Source organism: Nelumbo nucifera, chromosome 4 (genome assembly GCF_055504915.1).
Source record: "Nelumbo nucifera cultivar China Antique chromosome 4, China Antique-T2T, whole genome shotgun sequence".
In the NCBI taxonomy this organism is placed as follows: domain Eukaryota; kingdom Viridiplantae; phylum Streptophyta; class Magnoliopsida; order Proteales; family Nelumbonaceae; genus Nelumbo; species Nelumbo nucifera.
The window spans coordinates 1184342-1203155 of record NC_142652.1 but is presented as its reverse complement, the minus strand read 5'-3'; the positions used below and the strand labels follow the sequence as shown (position 1 = coordinate 1203155).

Sequence of the window (18814 nt, the reverse complement as noted above, 5' to 3'; positions counted from 1 at the left end):
GTTTAAGGAATGTTTTTATTTAAATTGCAAAATATAAAACTGCATTATTCAGGGGTTTGTGGCTGTGTGTCAACTTGCTTCAAAAGCTTCACCATGAGTATTTGCTTATTTATCAACTTTGCACCGTCTTCATGGACATGGATGTCAATCGTGCATCTTTGAATTTGATGCCACTGGGAAAGGACAGGAAAAAAAATTCCTTTATAAATAGTCAATGTATAAATAAAGCTCTGCTAATCTTGAGTGTTGGCTTTAGGTTTAGGCACCCTGCTCCTGCTGGCACCTTCTCTCTCCCCATTCGTTGAATGCCTGAATATTTCAAAGGTCTCGGAATAAATTTATGGGATACACTATGATGATTCTCATAATATATATATATAAGCAAAAGAGAAAGAGTACCCTCACCGTAGACGTAGAGTGAAGAACCTTCGACCTTTGACAAAGTCTGGCTGTGATTCGTTTCCTTTCTCATGCGTGCGTCTGGTCTGGAGTTACCCATTGACGCCCATTCTTCTTTTGTTAGGAATCTGGTCAACCTAAAGGTTCCCACTACAGGTTATTATAGCCTAAAAAGCCAGGCGAGTCTAGGACCTTCATTTATAAGAGATTTACGCATGGGAATGGAACCTGAGGAGTGAGGAGGCTCATTGTTTGATCAAATGTTTTTTTTAAACATCATCTCTCAACTCCAAATCACCAATACAGTAGCCCTTATAGATGGGTTTACACTTTAGCTAATCAAAGTAATGGAAGAATCTCATCACTAACAGAACTGATTTATTACTTCAAATTATACCTGAAAGTTCAAGAAACTCCAAAGAGTCTAAGAGGCATGCTACTACTCTTCATCGTCCTATAAACAAAGAAAACAAGGCACCCCGCTGGCTGAATGAAAATAATATCCTTCATACATCAGACCATAGATCCATATTTACTTCCAAAACTTGATACAGGTCACGTCCAGGTCCAGACTATATGAAACCTAAACCTGCTCTGCCAATGCATGGACACCCCCAGCCCAACCAACTTCATCATCTTACCACCCTTTAAACAGAAACAAAACATAAACCAGTAGCTGTAACTCTCTTATGCTCATGTACATTTCACACAGCAGTGAGCAGACAGTATGCAATATCCAAGTATACATCACACGCATAGATCCAAGGCACCGTGCAGGACTCTTCTTAATTGCCATCTCATGTTGAACTATGGAAACCAATCAATCTGCTAATGCTTGCTTCTTCAATAGCCAATTCATTGTCAAATTTGGTGGGAGAGGAATAGCATGCTGAGTTAGAGACAGGGTCGCCTTGTTTCTGATCTCTTCAGAACATAATATTATGAACTAACAATCTGACAAATGATGTCTTCTTGTTTAACATCCCTGAATTCTTCTTCTTACTTAGACCCTGCCCTGCCCTGAACCACTTATTGGCAATCAGAATCAGACTTAATCCTTTCCTTTGTTTAACAAAGCTAGACCACCTTGTTCATCATCCCTGTACACAAGTTATGATCCCCAATCTACCTGTGCATGTTGGCTACCCCCAACCCCAAAACATTTCGGCACATTTTTGCTGATATGGCAGATGTTTTTGATAGAAAGCAGGAAGGACGCCAAGAAAAGGAACAAAACCATCGGGAGGTATGAAACTCCCCATAAAAATTAAAAAAAAAAAAAAAAACTTAAATGAATGAGTGAATTTTTTATAGAAACACTAAACAAGTGGAAACCATCATGGATTTTCCACTGAAATGCTGAAAGAGTAATTTCAACTATCCCAATTTCCGAACTTAACAAACCAAAGACATCTTTGAATTAAAAAGGAAAAAGGCAATAGAAAAACATACTCCCGTATTTAAGATTAACTTGTTAACACCATTAAAACACAAACACCAACAATTCTGGTCCTGTAAATGGAGAAATCTTTATATAAACACATAAAAATCCTCAATCTCTCTAGACATTATGTAAACCCCACTCCGAATTTCATCAAAAGAACAACCAAGAAATAAAAGAAATCTATAAAAATAAAAGAGAAAGAAAAAATAATAATTCAGATGTTTCATTCAACCCATGTTTTATACCATTATTATCAGAAATATTGAATTTCGGCTTGAAACCTTGAAACAGGTGAAGATTCCTACTTTCGAAACTATTAAATACGAAAACAAAAGAAAATTAAAGAAAAAAATCGAAGAAATCAACAACCCAATTTACAGACTTCAATTCTACAACCGACCGACCCATGTTACTATGTTAGCGCCACTAAAATCAGAGATAGTAATAATCCGTCATCCGTCACTAAGGGGAAAAAAGCCACATCATATCTGTGAAAGATGATAAGAAGCAATAAAGGGCAATGAATCAAACCCGATAATCTTCAATAACAAATCTCCAATCTTTTTCAAGATATAATTCAGACTCCACCCCAGCTTTCAATCCCTGAGTATCTGCAGCTTAGTCGAGAAACAAATCGCAACCCAATCCGGCTGAGTCGACGACCACTGCAGTTGCTCAATCGCTGCCCCGGCCGTATACGCCAGAATTGGATCCAATCCATCCTCCACCGGTTGACCCATCGACGAAAGATTCCATATCAACGCGCCTGAGTGCCTCTGCAACTCTACCACTGGCAGCGTCGGAAACCGGATGTCCAGAACCACCACTGTCGATGATTATGGTTGCCATGTAACTTGGGTTCTGCTTGTTTCACCCCAACCGCACAAGCGGCGTGTCGGGCTCGGAGCTTTCATAGATGATAGTCGAATGTCTTGTCGCGTAAATCGAAAACCCTGACGGATCCATCTGCGGAAACCGAAGCGAAAACTCCGACGCCTCGTCAGGCAATATCGTAGACCTCCTTATCGTGCGCGATTAATTGGGCCGCAGAACTCGCTGCTTTTGTTGCTGTTGAGGAGGTTCTTGAGCTCGAGCCCCCAAAAAAAGAAAAGGGTATCGACAAATAAAAAAAAAAAAAAAAGGTAATAGTAATACCAAAAGGCAAAAGCAATAAGGGTACGATGAGTCGATGAGGAATCAAAATTTTAATTTATTTTTATTAATGTATTGCCTTGTTTTTGCTTTTTCTTCCGGTTCCAGTGAGTCGTAATGAAATCTCTGACTCTTCTTCGGTCTCAGCCGTGAAGAGTTAAATAGAAATGAGATCAGAGATTTGTATCAAGAGATCCTCACGGATGCCGGATGGCGCCCTTTCAACAGTACATTGAGAATATCTTCCGTACATTTAGATTTTTTGTTATTGAGATGGGAAGCTGCGATATGTAGTGTGAAATGGATGAGAGACTTGAGACGCGCTCTATTATGGGTACGCGAATTCAACTGCCATTGGCATTAATATCAAGGATATAGGTCTGCACTCTGCACTGCATTCCGAGAGTGATAGGTCTGGGCCGTGTGGTGTGGGTGTGGCTCCTCGCGCCATTTAAGCCTAACCTACTACCTAAGGAGAGCTTAGGCAAGTGGCAACCCAACCATTTTCACTCTGTGTGTGTGGGTCCCATTAATTTATTATGTTGCCAGTTGCCACACTGCCTTCATGACTCATCCTATTCAGAAATACGCCAATGTAAATTTTGATGAAGGGTGATCTTGGCACGCCATAAGGGGTCACGTGGACGCGATCTGAAGGGTGATAATTCAGTCAAAGAAACTGAGTCTGCAACAATCGGAACCCAAGCACTCAGTCACCTCAACCCAAAAACCATCTCGGTGTAGATACACCTCGATACCCAATCCAGTTCGGGGCTAAGGAACCGAAGTATCAGCTCAGAGCTAAAGAATCAAAATGCCACATAATCGATTCCGGAAGCCTCCCAAATGGATTCCGAATTTTTCGGGATCATGACATGATTCATCCTAACTCCGCCTGAATTGAAAGAAAACGATAAACTTTATCAACTGACACATTGCTCTCCTTCAAAAATGGAACAGATCTTATCTATGCAGCTTGGAGATCCCAGAGCTTTTTTGTAAGATCCACAACTACTCCACTATATAAGGACATCAAACCCCAAGGCAAAGGTACGCACGATTATTTGCTCACTAGCATTCAAGCATTCAAGTATTCAGCTCGCAACCATAATATAGTATTGAGTTAAGCATCGGAACAACCTCGCCGGGTTAGTGACCCCGAGTTCTCTGATCTATTATTTTGCAACTTGGTTCAGCTCAATACGCAACTAGCGTTTGAATCATCTTCTAGCTAGCTAGAAGTATACAGATCGCACACATGATGAAATGTAATGTAATGTAATGTAATGTAATATTACCTCTTTTACTTCTACAAAGCCATCCCACATTCCCATTCCCAAGCCTGATTGCCTGAACTCTGAAGCCTCCCAGCCCCAGGTCCCAAACTCCAGCCCCATCCCATCAGTATTCAGGAGAGGACCACCTGTATGGCTGTATGCAACTGGGAAAAGAGGAGGATCAACATTCAACAAACAGTCAAGGCCCACTGTCCAACGGGTCCCATGGGCCTTGACCCTTGACTTGAGGCTTCAGGTCCAGTGAAGACGATTGTTAGTTGCCACTTGCCACTCCGCTCTCATTGTCGTTTGTTTGCACAAAATTGAAAATTCTGCTCACCTTTTTTGCCCCAAATTGATCAAAAATAGATAATAATAAGAGCCATAGAGTAGTGGGGGTCCCAACGATACATGTTTGATGTTCCCAATAAAATAGGGAAAATCTGTGATATGGAAACAGTATCTTTTCCATATCATATCGGATGAGATGGACCAATCAACATTTTCGGTTAATAAGGGTTATCTCAGGTAACCGTTTTAAAAACAAGAATTTAAATCACATTTCAAAACAGAAATCCATCTCAAGATAAGAAAGACGTTAAAGTCTTCACAAGTCACCCTCCCCCTTCTCTCTATCATTCTCCCATTTCAAAAGCAACCGCCTCAACCGTTCACTTTCATGGCAGTTGTTCCTATTTCGATTCCACATTTTAGGCAAATGCAATTGCTCACTGGCAAAGCATTGTGAAAAGCCTGAACAGTTACTTGAAGACTTTGAGAGCTAATTAGGTGAGTTGTGTATCAAAAATGATAATCCCATTGTATTACTTGGTTTGAACTTTTCAGTTTGGTATTGACTTTATCTCTTGGTTTGGTTGGTGGTCATGTAGGGCTATGCTGAACTTCTCGAGGGAGATGACATAAAGATTCCAGCATGGTTTTCATTCAACTCTAAGGATGGCGTCAATGTAGTTGGTGGAGATTCTTTTCATGAATGTGCATCTGTTGCTGATTCATGTAAGAAAGCTGTTGCTGTTGGAATTAACTGCATTCCTCCAAGGTTTATTCATGATCTTGTTTTATTAGTTCGTAAGGTATAATCCTCTTCTTCTATGTGAATTCATTGAACAATGCATATATTTTTCCCAAAAAGGACCAAAGCTCTGTTATTGTTCACCAGATAGCACTATGTGTTGTGTTGGGGGTGACACACCTTATCACTTCTTCTTTGTATTACCTTTTTCTCTTTTAATAAAACATGCATTTTCCTTTAACAAAAAGAATAAACTCTCATTGTTTCCTTTTTACCTTTTCTATTAAATTCTTACAAGTTACAATATTTTTGATTTGCAACACTGGGGATATATTGGCTTGGGGGGACCATTGATGTTCTTTGAATAGGACATGAATTGTGTTCCCCATTATTCCCCAAGTTCACAGTTTGTTTTTTCTTATCATGTAAAACTGCCATATAATTGGACAATCAAGTTGCAGCCTTTGTATCTTTTAATGTATTTTGTCCATTAATTTGATGGATAGTACTAATCATGCATCTACTTCTATTTTGCAGTTTTACACAAGGGCCACCTAGGTTTTGACGTGTAAAATTCACTCATTAAAAAAGAAAAACCATTTCTCTGTGTAGGCAAGAAATTGAACCTTCTGCCAAGTGTCCAACCTGGGTACCTACCCTCCTATTGGCGTGAGGTTGAGCTCAAAATCCAGACAATCTGGTCTACAATCACTATCAGCAGTTTTGGGCAGTAAGCTTTTCAAGTTGGGGTCCTGCTACGCATACTTGGTCATATTATGAAAGAGAGGAAATTTTTGTGCTTCATTCGTTAAGTGCTTTGACAAGAATCTCTCTTTTAATGCTATATAACCCCTTATACCCTATGCTGCCTTCATTTATCAGTCGTGCATTATCATCTAGTTCTCAAAATGTGAAACGAAATAAACATGTTAATTTACTAGTCCTGATCATAGTGACAAACTGGTTTAGATGCTGGTTGATGTAATTAATCACATCTTATTTGCCTTGCTGTTGCTCTTTTTTCATGAAGGAATCTACTGGAGTGTCGGATGAAGATTTTATTTCATATGTAAGTAAATGGCGTGAGGTCTGGGCTTCCCTCATAGGAGGCTGCTGCAGGACAGCCCCCATCCATGTAGTCTTTTGTCTTACCATCGCTACAGTAGTAACAATTCACCGGCTTAGGGTCCTATTTTGAGAGAGAGAGAGAGAGAGATGTAAATAAGAAGTAGAAAAGGGCTGGAATTTGAAGTTTTCCTTGTCGCTTTTTTTGGTTGCTTGTAATAAGTTATCAGACTCTTGATTAACTGTGAGGTTGGAATTTTACAAAAAAATTTCCTGGTCTCTGCTTTTTCCTATGTTAGCCTAAAAGTATATATATATTCAAATCTAGATCTTTAGCCTTTACCTTCTTTTAAAAAGCTTTTTGTGGTCAGGACTCAGGAAATAACTTATTGAAGAGATTTATTATGTAGTGTGGGCAACCATTCTCTTTCCCCCTTCTTACGTTGGGGATAATGGGGTGATTAGGTTGTCTAATTTCTGACATGACAAGAGAAGGTAGTTCTATCATTTAACATCTATGCCAGCTTTGAAGTTATCCATGTGGTAAACTAATTTCTTCCAGTCTCGGATTATGAATGGGGGCCGGATGGTTCCACGACTCATTGACTTACACCGATGATGGAATAATGGATCGCACCCCCCTAAATGACTCGTATAAACGTATTAGCCTCATAGGTTCCTCAAATGCTAATTCAGTCAATGGAATAATGTGCTAGCTTGGGTTTCTAGACCTTACTCATCAACATCGAGCAAAGCATTGGATAGACCATCGGGCACATGGCATTCATCCTTGAGCTTGCATGCTACAGCATGTGCATGTCTTTTTGTCAAGGCATGAGGGACCCCATTCCCAATTAGTACATTTCTATGGAACAAATGAAAATGTAATGTGGGTCAACAATGCGCATTGATCATACGAACAGTTGCACTTACTGGCAGAGTGCACTCCGAGATCCTTGTTTTTGCTTACTACTAGTTAGAAAAAATTTATTCAAACACCCTTTCCTTTCTAATTTATCAAAAAAAATAAAAATAAAAACCCTTTCCTTTCTACTTCCTTGCTTAGCAGATGAACTTATCTCTTCCACATGATAATCAACATCATATGAACAATAAAAATGAGAAAAAAATAGTATTTCTTCTTTTTTTTTCTTTTGTTTGGACAAAATTTCTTCCTACTTTTGATAGATAGCATCCAAACTTTTTTAACTAAAAAAATAATAGCAAAAGAGTTGATGTTCAAAAAAGCGTTGTAACAACCTGAAAAACAGAACTATAAAAAAGCAACAATAGGAAACATCATTTCTTCTTGAATTCACATTATATTAGATGTACAACAATGTCTAGAAATGATACTGAATGCCCAAGCGGACTAAGCTCGGGTTCAGAAACAATGGTTTTGTACAATGGGATTTATATCTGTGGGAAAATGGGATCAACAAAAGAATTGTGCATGGGATCCAAAAGCCAGAGTTTAGCTATGTGATGATGAGAAGAGGTAAGGCTATGAATTTCTTCCATGAACCAGATGGTGGCTTCAGCTTTACAAGGATGGATTATAGTATCCAGTGGGCGATGTCCATCTTCAGCACCAATCCTTGATTGGTCTCACTGTTTTAGGAGAATATTGGTCAGATAACTAGTAGAGGCTTCCCATATAACTATTTGATGGATTTGCCCAGGCCCTGCCATGAGATGAATAACTTATGCACGTTGAGAAGGAACTTGGTATCTGATTCATGTATTCTTGATACATTTTTGCTCGTATGATCATAGCACCTACGTCAAGGAGTATGTCTTACACTGCCGTCACAATAGTTGTAACAACAAAAAGTAATTTAATGAATAAGCTAATTACGCAGACAGCTTAGGATGTACCAACAAGATTCCATCCAATGGTGCAAGGAAACCAATAGAATGTGGACTATTCATGAAACAGGAGAAACTATTTTAAATATTGGAAATTCGGTTTAAGGTATCAAGTTTTATTTCTGAGAAGCAGAAACTTACCAAGATCCAATGCACCTCTTGGATGATGTACGATTTCAACACGAGTAAGAGAGGGAGAAGTTCGACTAGAAGAGGAAACTGGAAGAAGATAAGAATGGGTAACGGAGGAATCGGCTAAGGGATAGGTTAAAGAGTCAGTGTTTTTGGATTTTTTAAATTTTAATTAACGTATAAAAAAAATAGTTACCTGTTACTTAAATACATTGGTAACTTCTATATACGTGGCAATAGTAGATGTTTTAGATATGATATAGTTTTCCATATCATAGTCGGACCCTTTAAATAAAACTTAATAAATTTAATGATAATTCTTACCTATAAAAAGTATTAAATATGAATTGATAACATAATTGTAAATTGTTTTTGATTTTTTTTCCAATTTTTCAATAACTTGGGCCTAGTAGGCCTGCCGAAGCCTGGAGGCTGGACTAATGCCTATCCAGATCCAGAATGTACTAATTTGTAGCTCGGGTTGAGCCTGTGTTGAAAAGATCGGATTTTGACGTCGGGCTAGGTCTAGACTCAACTCAGTGGTCAGACCCAAAGACTTAGAATTATGCTAGGTTGACCTTAAACCTGTTTAGCCTGTTCAAGTTGCACCTTTACTTGCAAGTGGTGGTTATTTAGAAATAGGGAAAATTCTTAATCAGTATCCTGTATTTTGGTTCGAATAACAATTTGGTGTCTGAACTTTAAAATGTGACAATTTAATACCCAAATTTTCAAAATGTAACAATCCAGTACCTAAACTTTCAAAGTGTTACAATCTAATACCTGCCGTTAATCAGCCGTTAAGTGATATTTGAAAAATCAAAAATGCCCTTCGAATGCCATCTAATTCTCTTTCTCAACTATCCAAACATTGACAATAAAACGAACAGTCCCAAATTCTAGATTCTTCTAAACAATCACCAACTTTTTTTGAATAGAGGAGGCTAGGATTTGGGGCTGTTCAGTTTTTTATCAACCTTTGGATGGTTGATAAAGAGAATTAGATGTCATTCAAAGGATATTTTTAACTTTTCAAATGTCACTTAATGGCTGATTAACAGAATGGTTAACGACAGATACTGGATTGTCACATTTTGAAAGTTCGGGTACTGGATTATCACATTTTAAAGTTGGGGGACCAAATTGTCACTCGAACCAAAATAATCGAAAATTTTCCTTTAAAAACAAATCAAGTATTTTATGAATTATTTGAGTTTAATTTGTTAAAAGCTCAATTTAATTCGGTTTAAACCGAACTTCAAAATTCAAATCAAATTCGAGCGAAATAAAACTTACACGCCTAATCGAACCTAATACATTGGCCCTACAAAATTGCTCGGTGTCAAATGTGACACGTGATAGAAATTACTCACGCCTGTATACCAAAAATCAGTGTTTTCGGTGATTTCAATTTTATTTGGCAATCCATCAGAAAATTTCATTTTGCTCACTATGAGGCTATAACTTTTTTTATTTTCAGCTAACCCGCCTCCGGTGAGTGCTCTTCTTAATGGCCAAATAGACTAGGCGTATCTTCTGATACATTACACCAGAAGGCAGAAGAAGAGAGAACCCGTCATGGCTCTCCACTACGAGACTTCATTTTTCCCGTTTGTTATGTCTGCCTGTTTTGAAATTGGCACTGCTATCAAGCATCAAATGACGTGGGTGGATAGACAAGTAGCCGCCCATGAGTCCGGATCTGCTCCTTACAGAGCGCTTCTCATACCGATCTCACAGCATATCTTAACCACACATCCGGAACATCTCCCTCACAGCATGTCCTAGCCACACATCATGAACATTTCCCATATTCGTATTTATTATTCATGGGACAAGGTGGAATGTGGCTGTTATGAGAAAATCCCAATTTACCGCCCACTCGGCCCAGAAAGCGTGACTGATGAATGATGATGCCTCCCAAGTCCCAGCTCCAAGTGCAAAACCTCTGTAGTCTATACACTTTCTTACCGTTCTACGACCATGCATTTACCACGCCATACTCATTCGATCCCCCTCTTTGGCCGGACCGACCGTCCAAGATTATCCAAGGGCGAAGTATCACGTCAAAATCAACTCCAACAATTTCTCAATGCCATGTTGATATCGGAAAAGCTTTCACCAATCAAACCAAACCGCCTCGGCGGTGAATTTCAATGACACCACCTGATTGGTTACCACTTACCAGTACCACTTTTATGATACGGGTTACATTCATGATAGTATTAGTTTGGGGTTTCTTTGAATCTCTTGCACTTTTCGTACAACCCAATGGCAATTACGCACGAGGCTTGTGACGCTTTGTTCTCTGGAAACCACTACTCCCTGGAAATGTTACTGCAGTGCAGAGAGCAGAACACAAATGAGAGAGAGAGAGAGAGAAGCATCCCAACCCATCACCCATGTAGAGAAAACGGGAGGAGTTAAAGAACTGTGGAGTGATGAGTATGGTTTCCTGCAAAAACCAAATCATCATTGATTTGCACTACATTACAACCATTCTGGAACAGATCCTTATTCCAAACTATGTAGACCCATCATAATATACGAATCCTATACAATCAATTTATACCAGGTATTTCAGTCTGAACCTGGATTATCTAAGGTGCAGTATGGTTTGAACAAAGATGATGTAAGGATAGCATAATGGTTGTTGCATGCCTACAAAGATGTTGAAGCAGTAGATGTACGCTGCTTATTTCCGAGGATGATCACAATAACTGTCACATCATCATGATACTTTCTCCTTCTCCCAGCAGGAATGCTCATTAACTCCTCGGTACTGAAACCTGCAAACGAGAAAATTGTAAATTATTACTATTATTTTTTCTTTTTTCTTTTTTTTTGTGTGTATGTTTTCCACTCTAATATGGAAACAGCACTTTAATTCCAGTAGCAATAAGGTGCTGCCGCACTTAGAATGCAAGTAAGAAAATTTTAAAGCGAATAAAAGGAGAAACAAAGAAAACCAATGCTTTCCTTTTTGACAAGTAAAAGAAAGCCATGCTAAGTAACCCTAAAACAGTGCCACATGAAGCTGAATCAGAAGACCAGTTAAACATGGTAAGCTAAGAGCTGCAACCAACTAATTAGAACAATAAGAGACCTAGAACACCATGGGCATGTGGAGGACAAAGGTGGAAGACCTAAAATATACCTGCATTTTCAGCAGCCCTCAAAACAAGTTGCTCAACCAGATGCTTTGCAGGATCACCGAAAGGGCTATCTTGGATAAACAGATGAACAAGTTGCACAATTTCATCATTGCTGAAAAAGTCAAACAAACCATCACTCCCTAAAACAACAAACTGATCATTCTCTGTCACTCTATGACTCTTGGTGAATGGATGAGTATATACATAAGGAGGACTACATAAATTGCAAACTCGAAGGATCCCCATCAATGCATCATTCATTTCTTTCTGCGGGAAATACAAAACAAATAAGTAAGTAAAAGATAAATGGCACAATTTCTGAAAGACTTTATTGTCAACAATAAGGTAGACATTACCCTTTTCAGGTAACCAACTCCAAATGCTCTGGTTAATTTCAGCTTCCCTTTCACTCTTCCCCCAAAAATAGGGGAGGGATCATCAGGATGATCAGCCATAACTTTCTCGTACTCTATTTCATTGTCAACTGTATGAGTTTCTGTCAGCTGGACTGCCTTCACTAAACTACCTTCCTGGATACCACCCGTAGCTAGTACAGCCCTACTATCCCCTAAATTCAGAATATACAAGTCATTCCCATGAAGAAGCACTACCAGAACACAAGATCCAACAGATACCAAATCAGGTCGATCTTCCATTTCTTGTTCAATCATGGACATAAAATCACTCTCAGCTTGAGCAAGAGCACGACTGAGGCAATCCAGCACACCAACACGGAAGGATTTCGATGGGAACTCCCTATCAAATGAATGTGGAAGGATGGCTCCATCCTTCTCAGAATCAGAAGAGTCACCTTCTTTGGCCCGAGAAAATCCAGTCCTGATAGGGTCCACTCCTGCTGAACCACTTTCCAATGAATCATATTTCTTCCTTGTCCTCCATTCCAGTAAATGCAAATAAAAACCTATATTTTCATAAAGAGTTCCAGCTAGAAAATCAGCTGCATCCCTTCCATTGAATCCATCATATACTCCACAAAACAGCCATCCATTTTCTTCAGAACATACAGCTTGGACTCTGTCTTCCCCTGCAGCACCTCCAGCCATTTGCACATCCATAGCATTGAGAAAGCTGGATGACTCTATCCTTGTAGGAGCACTCATAGGTTTCCCCAAATTCCTTCCACTTTCAAGGAGATCATTCTCTATAGATACACTTCCACCTGAAGTGGACATGCTACCCTGAGAACTCAGTGATAAAAGGTCTAATCGTGCAAGAGAAGGTGAGGATTCTAACCTTCTGAATGAATTTGGAGAATCCAAACCTGGCAATATTTCCTCTCCGATTATACCATTGCATATGTTTGTGTTTGCCAAGGTAGCATTAGCACTAAGAGCAGCACCAGACAAACAAGAAAAAGAACTGCTTCTCATCCTCATTTTGGAGCTTTGGATCTGAACCTCTGGTGAGAACTCAATCTCATTTTTTACCAAGAAAGAGTTGTCCTGATTAATAGTGCTGCACTGATAGCCAAAACTAACACTCAGTTCCCCTGAAGGCTCAGGGAGATCTAGATACCCTTTCATTATTTCTGGATCAAAGGGTGGAAGAGCACACACGCTGTGGTGATCAAGAACTGTTCTTCCTTGACCAGAGAGTGTAGAGCCCATACTAGATGAAAAGACAGAGTTTAAGACACTTAGAGATAGAGAGAAACTGAACCTGCAAAGGATTAACATTTATGATTGTCATCACTTCAGAAATCTTTATAATGAGCAACAGCTCATTTATTCCATAAGGTCCATGCATCTTCCCAAGATTGGAAATTAACAAGACCATTGCTCTTAAATATAAATTATATAAATTTTACAACAGTAATCTAAGTTGGAAATTTATAGCAAGCATAAAAAGAAAAATAATGCATGCAAGAATCTAAAATTTCTTGAATAAGAAAGTTTTAATTTTCTATCAAGATTTTCTGAGATTCTCAGACTACAGATATATGTAGAAAAGAAAAGAAAATAATAAAAAGTACTCCAAAGCAATAATAGTAAGCATGCTTATAAGTACTCAGTATGTGTCATTATGTGTAACATTCACAACTTTCTTACAAATCATCATAACACGCAAAGGGGACCAATCCTAGTTCATATCTGAGGAATAGCAAGTGAACCATCTATAGAAGTTCAGGCAAAGCAGTAGCAATTCTGCCTTTTCCTAACAGATAAACAAGTTTGAACCCATTTTAATCTAGACCTCCAGAAAGGAGGATGGCAAAAATGTCCAAGCAAGGAAAAAAAGAGCCATTCAGCATGTCAAACAGGAGGCTTTTTAGATGACCAAATTAACCCGGATGGATTAGGTCAAAAAGATTGGTGATGTCACATGCACACCAGTGTTTTCAATCAACCGTTAACCTGGGTGGTCAAACCATTTGAACCATCAACCAGCAATAAATCTGGTTTGAGTTAGCCCCAAACCTGGTAGCCAGTAAAAACCGTTGACTTGGTCAGAGACCTGTTGACCTGGATGGTTGAACTGTCAACTCACTTGACCCAGACAATGGGTCACAGGTTACAAATTGCATTATGTTTTTGTATTGTTAAGGTTTAATTTTTTATTGTAACCTATGACCACTGGTTTTTAGGTGCCTTTTTGCATTCTAGATGGTGGAAAAGAACAAGGATGGAGGCCAAGTCCATCAACATACATAAAACAAAGAAAAAAATGAAGAGGTGCAAAAACTTCTGGAGGCCATAACTTTGTGCTCGGTGATTGCATCAGGGTGATTTTTTATGATTTTTGGTAACTTTTCATAATCTGATGCAGCCCCCTCTATCTCCCACCTGAACAGGGCTTAAAGTTCTACTTAATAATTATTAAGTTATCAAGTTAGGTCAATTAATCAATCCAACTAAGATTGAGTTGGAGCATGACCCTTTTGGCTCAACATTTAGGATGTTACAATAACACTGGAAAGCCAATGCACCACTATCATAAAAATAAAAATGATATTCATTCATTGTCAAAAAAGACCATGAGCATATTCTTTAATCATATTTTCCTCACAATTTTTCCATTGTGAATCAAATATTAATTTATATGGCCAGCTAATTTAAAACACAAACAGCACCAAAGATGAGAATATATGCACTGTTTATAATAAATGAGGATATATAATTCCAGTGCAAATGTTTCCAATTAGACCTGTTCATGGGCCGGGCTCGGGCTTGGCTTTTGCCAAATTTTGAATGGGGCCTGGCCCGAAGCCCAAGCCTGATAGAGTGTAAGTCAAGCCCGAAGCCCGGCCCGTGAATAAGTGATAATGATAGATCGTGAATTTGTGATTTAACAAGTTGATTCTTTTACTGCAAGGGCAGTTTAGCATGAAGACTCCAACATACAGCTGAAATCTTTTAGTTGTTGTTTTTTGTTGTTGTTGCCATCAATACCTTTTCTTTTGATTGGATTATCTTTGCTTAGTAAGGTTATAGAAAGGCAAACTACTCCGGGCCACCAGCAATATAACCCAAACAAGAAAAGCTTGTAATAGTTGAATGGTTCAATCAAATAATTCGATCAAGAAATGAAGAGAGGAACCAGAAGTTATCGTTAAACACCAAAAGGAAAAGCTTCAACAATATTAAGTTCTATACAAGAGCTCCAATTTATTATTTAATCATCAAGCATCCCTTTAGATGCACTAATTTATTACTTAATCATATATGTAAAATAAAAAGAAAGATGAAATTCACTAATGACAAAAGAAAAAAAGAATGAAATTCATCATGAAAATTGCACACCTGCCACAAATATGGAGGTCTTCTCCTTAACATATGAACCCATGAGTAGGGTATAATTGTGGTAGTTCCAAGATTTGGTTGCTTGAATGCTTTTATCTGGCCATTAGACATGACTAACATATGAAGTAACTAAAAGACAAAGAAATCATAAAGAATGTAAAACCCAGAAACAGAAACTTATATACAAACACTCCCAAGAAGCTGTAAACAAGAAAAAAAAAATACCACTCTTCCCATTATTTACACAACGAGCACCATATGCTTGCCAGATTCCTTTGCCTCCTCCATTCTTTCATGTGGTCTCTAATAACACCTCAGTTGAATGCCATTCAATAGTTACCTGAAATTCAAGTTCGGAATGAATCATAAGCAATTCACATCAGTAAGCAAATCCTGAGAAAAATACCCAACACCTAATGCCCAAGCACAAACATAAGGCAATTGGTTGCATCCCAATTACCCATCCAACTTAGAAGTAATTTATTCTCCTCAACATCTTTTTGCTCCTTAAGTCCTTAGTGCATTAAATATCATTGTATATTTGTATTTATCAATATATTTAGTAATTAAATCTCTTTATAAATAACATTACACTTCTTCCCTCAAAGAAACTAGCACATTAAATGGAAATATTTAAAATGATCCTCATATTTCTTCTCTTTAGATGCTGAAATTCTACCCTTTTTGCTATCTAGGTGGATAATAATGAATTGGTGTACAAAATTTTTAAAAACAGATAAGATTACGAAGCCCTCACTATGCAAGGAAGATGGAAGGATTAACTAATTATCAGGTGCATATCTCTCTTCTAATAATATTCAATAGAAAATAAATGTGGTGGCTAAGGGCAATAAAAGCAATAACTATTAACTAATATGAAGTAAACCAAGCATAAAAAAGGAAACATAAACTCTAAGATTTTAATCATCAATATAGTTCCATATAAACCGTTTGGCCTTTCTCCCTTTTTCTTTTCCTTCCAGAGAAATAATTTTTAGCTTAGGAACTCATTTCCTTTCTATAATAGCAATAATAATAATTTCTGCAAGCTGAAACATCTAAAAAGCAACAAAAGGGTCAAAATGGTACTCAATGTCAAGTCTTTTATTAAGCTAAAAAGTGCTTTTTCTGACCTGGGTTCGGGAGAACACACCCGATGAAGTACAATAATTAATAAATATGGTTCTCCTGGCTTAGCGATGGACTAAGGTAAAATCAATAAAGCCGAGATACAGGGAGTTCGTTCTCTCTAAAATCTTATCATGAAAAGATAACAGCACTCCCAAGAGAACGGGGTGAAATTGAGTTTATATAATTCAAAAGAAATCTTCCGATAATAAAAAGGTTATCACAAAGCAAAATTTAGATACTCTTTCAATTCCATTACTTAGATTCTTGACCCCAGACTTCAACTCAAGAATTCAGAAAACTTGAAATTGTCTACCAACCATTTCTCATCCGAATTTCCAGGTACGACGAAAAGAAGAGAAATACCAATAGCTAAAACCCAAGATATCCAGATCTCCATTTTATGTAAGGCCGTTACCGAGATTGAATCCAAAAATTTAACAAGAAAACTTCAATAAAGGTTCAAAACCCAAAGAAAAAATAAATAATAATAATAATAATAAAGCTTTATTCAAAAAAACGATAAGGTACAGAAAAGAAGAAGAAGAAGAAGAGCAAAGAACTCGTTGCATAAACATACATCATTTCCGCCACTAAGGGACAGTAATAGTAGAATCAACCATTCAGAAGTGTCAATTTAAAAAGAAAGGAACAGAGGTTATCTCTATAATCAGCGCAAAACGTATAGAAGAATAGACCAAAATTAGAAATTAAAAGGAAAAAAGAAAGCGAGAATACATGAATTCAGATTCACTTACACATAACGACCTCCACCCCAGCTTCTACAGAGAGAGAACAAAGCTAGGGTTCGGGAAACCAAAGCTGAAATGGCGCTTCTGAACCCTTGAAGTTCTGTGCAAAGTATAAGAATTAAGAAGACGAAGAAGAAAAAACACAAGATATCTGAGTTGACCTGGAGAGAGAGAGAGAGAGAATTACAATTTACACGGCGAATGAACAGGAAACATGCCAAGCACCGCGAGAGTCCGACGCGCGCGACGGTCCCTATCAGCAGTGCGGCCACCAGAGCAGCGTTACTTGGACGCGCCACGTTTCAAGCATCCAGTCCATACAAAATGGGGGTGGCCCACTCAAGGCCCGAAGACCTTTTCCTTTTCCTTTTCCTTTTTATTTTTTTAACTTTAATAATTTAATGCTCGCTACGTACATGGTTAATGGTTTTTATTTTATTTTTGGGTAAAAATTAAAATATTGGGTATCATTACATGTTTGTAGTTGGTAGAGAGGAGATCAGATTGGCGCCTCACAGACGTTCTTGTCATGAGGAAATATTCTCAATAAACGGCTGCGATGAGATGTAGGGTGCGTGTGAAGCGCGGTCAATGGGGAGCTGATGCGAATTCTGTACAGAGACGAGAGTTGCTTTCGTGGGTGGGGACTAGGTTAGGGAGGGAGGGGCCTTCGATTATTATTTGGGAAAAGGGAAAGGGAAAGGGAAAGGGAAAAGGTGAGTTCAGCGTGGGACCCAGTTGTGTCCGTATTACGCGGCGGGTACGAATGTGGAGAATGGAGATGGAGAGCGCTGCTACCTGCTACCTCACTTTTTAGTTATTGAAAAAAGAAAAGGGATACATCACCATCGGCCACCAATCAGATGGTGACAAACAAATCTTTTTTTCATCTTTAATAAGTTTCGAACAAATGACGAGATGCAAATGGTGACAAATAAATACGATAACGGTGGAAGCATGCGAGGGAAGTTTTACTCCGTTAGTTAAATAAAACCCATTTTTTTCGAGTATTTTTCTCTTCTTTGGCAGCGGCGGTGAATCAGTGGTGGATTCTCTCCTATTTCAGACCACCTTTAGTCTCTCATCCTCGCTCTCTTTCCCTTTTTTTTCTCTCTCGTCTTTTCCTCCATTTTCCTCTTCTTATGTTCTTTGTTTCGTCACTATTGAGATCCCGAACACTCCCCTGTTCAAGATGAAGCATAGTGGTGACAGATAGGAATGGCAACAGGGCGGGTTTTGGGTGGGGATCATATTCTCTGTTCTCAACTCTAATTATGAAATTAACCCCAAAATCCCTAAATTTTTTTAGAAAATAGTATTTATTTCAAAAATAATTTTTTTAAAATAAATAAAAATTTAAATTATAAATATTTTTTTAAATATGTTTTGATATATATAATATAATATATATTTAATATATATATATATACATAATCAGGGTCGGGGCGGGGTGGGGACCTCAATCCCCATCCCCGACCCCGATCGGGGATTCCTATTTGATGATGCACAATCCGGCCGATCTTAGCTGTCAACGATCTTGCCTCTGAACTGAGTGGCAGGGACCTGAAACGGAAGGAGAAGAGAAGCTCCGGGGAGAACCCGGCGTAAGGGCTCCGAAGCTCAAGTTAGAGTCTTTCAAAGGCAAGA

At 38.3% G+C, this 18814-nt stretch overlaps 1 protein-coding gene and 1 long non-coding RNA gene across 4 annotated transcripts; both read right to left on the bottom strand.

The window, feature by feature from the left end:
* Window positions 1-10: 10 nt before the first annotated feature.
* LOC104591926 (uncharacterized) lies at window positions 11-3320 on the bottom strand. The gene is made up of 2 exons (XR_734344.3): window positions 406-3320; window positions 11-309 (listed from the first exon to the last, which is right to left on the bottom strand). It is a non-coding gene; the product is annotated as an uncharacterized LOC104591926 (long non-coding RNA).
* Window positions 3321-10822: 7502 nt separating this feature from the next.
* LOC104591927 (putative protein phosphatase 2C 39) lies at window positions 10823-17432 on the bottom strand. 3 transcript variants are annotated; one of them, XR_016085452.1, is made up of 7 exons: window positions 17174-17341; window positions 15513-15627; window positions 15288-15383; window positions 11883-13206; window positions 11731-11793; window positions 11529-11638; window positions 10823-11160 (listed from the first exon to the last, which is right to left on the bottom strand). XR_016085452.1 is itself a non-coding variant. In XM_010251080.3 (7 exons), the coding sequence occupies exons 5-7, from the start codon at window positions 13152-13154 to the stop codon at window positions 11033-11035; spliced, it is 1665 nt and encodes a 554-aa protein (XP_010249382.1). In that variant the 5' UTR covers window positions 13155-13206; window positions 15288-15383; window positions 15513-15627; window positions 17174-17267; window positions 17355-17432; the 3' UTR covers window positions 10823-11032. The 3 variants fall into 3 exon arrangements, 2 of the variants coding, with proteins under 2 accessions (XP_010249382.1, XP_088759132.1); XM_010251080.3 differs by adding an exon at window positions 17355-17432 and having other exon boundaries at window positions 11529-11793; window positions 17174-17267; XM_088903006.1 differs by having other exon boundaries at window positions 11529-11793; window positions 17174-17340.
* Between the last annotated feature and the right edge of the window lie 1382 nt (window positions 17433-18814).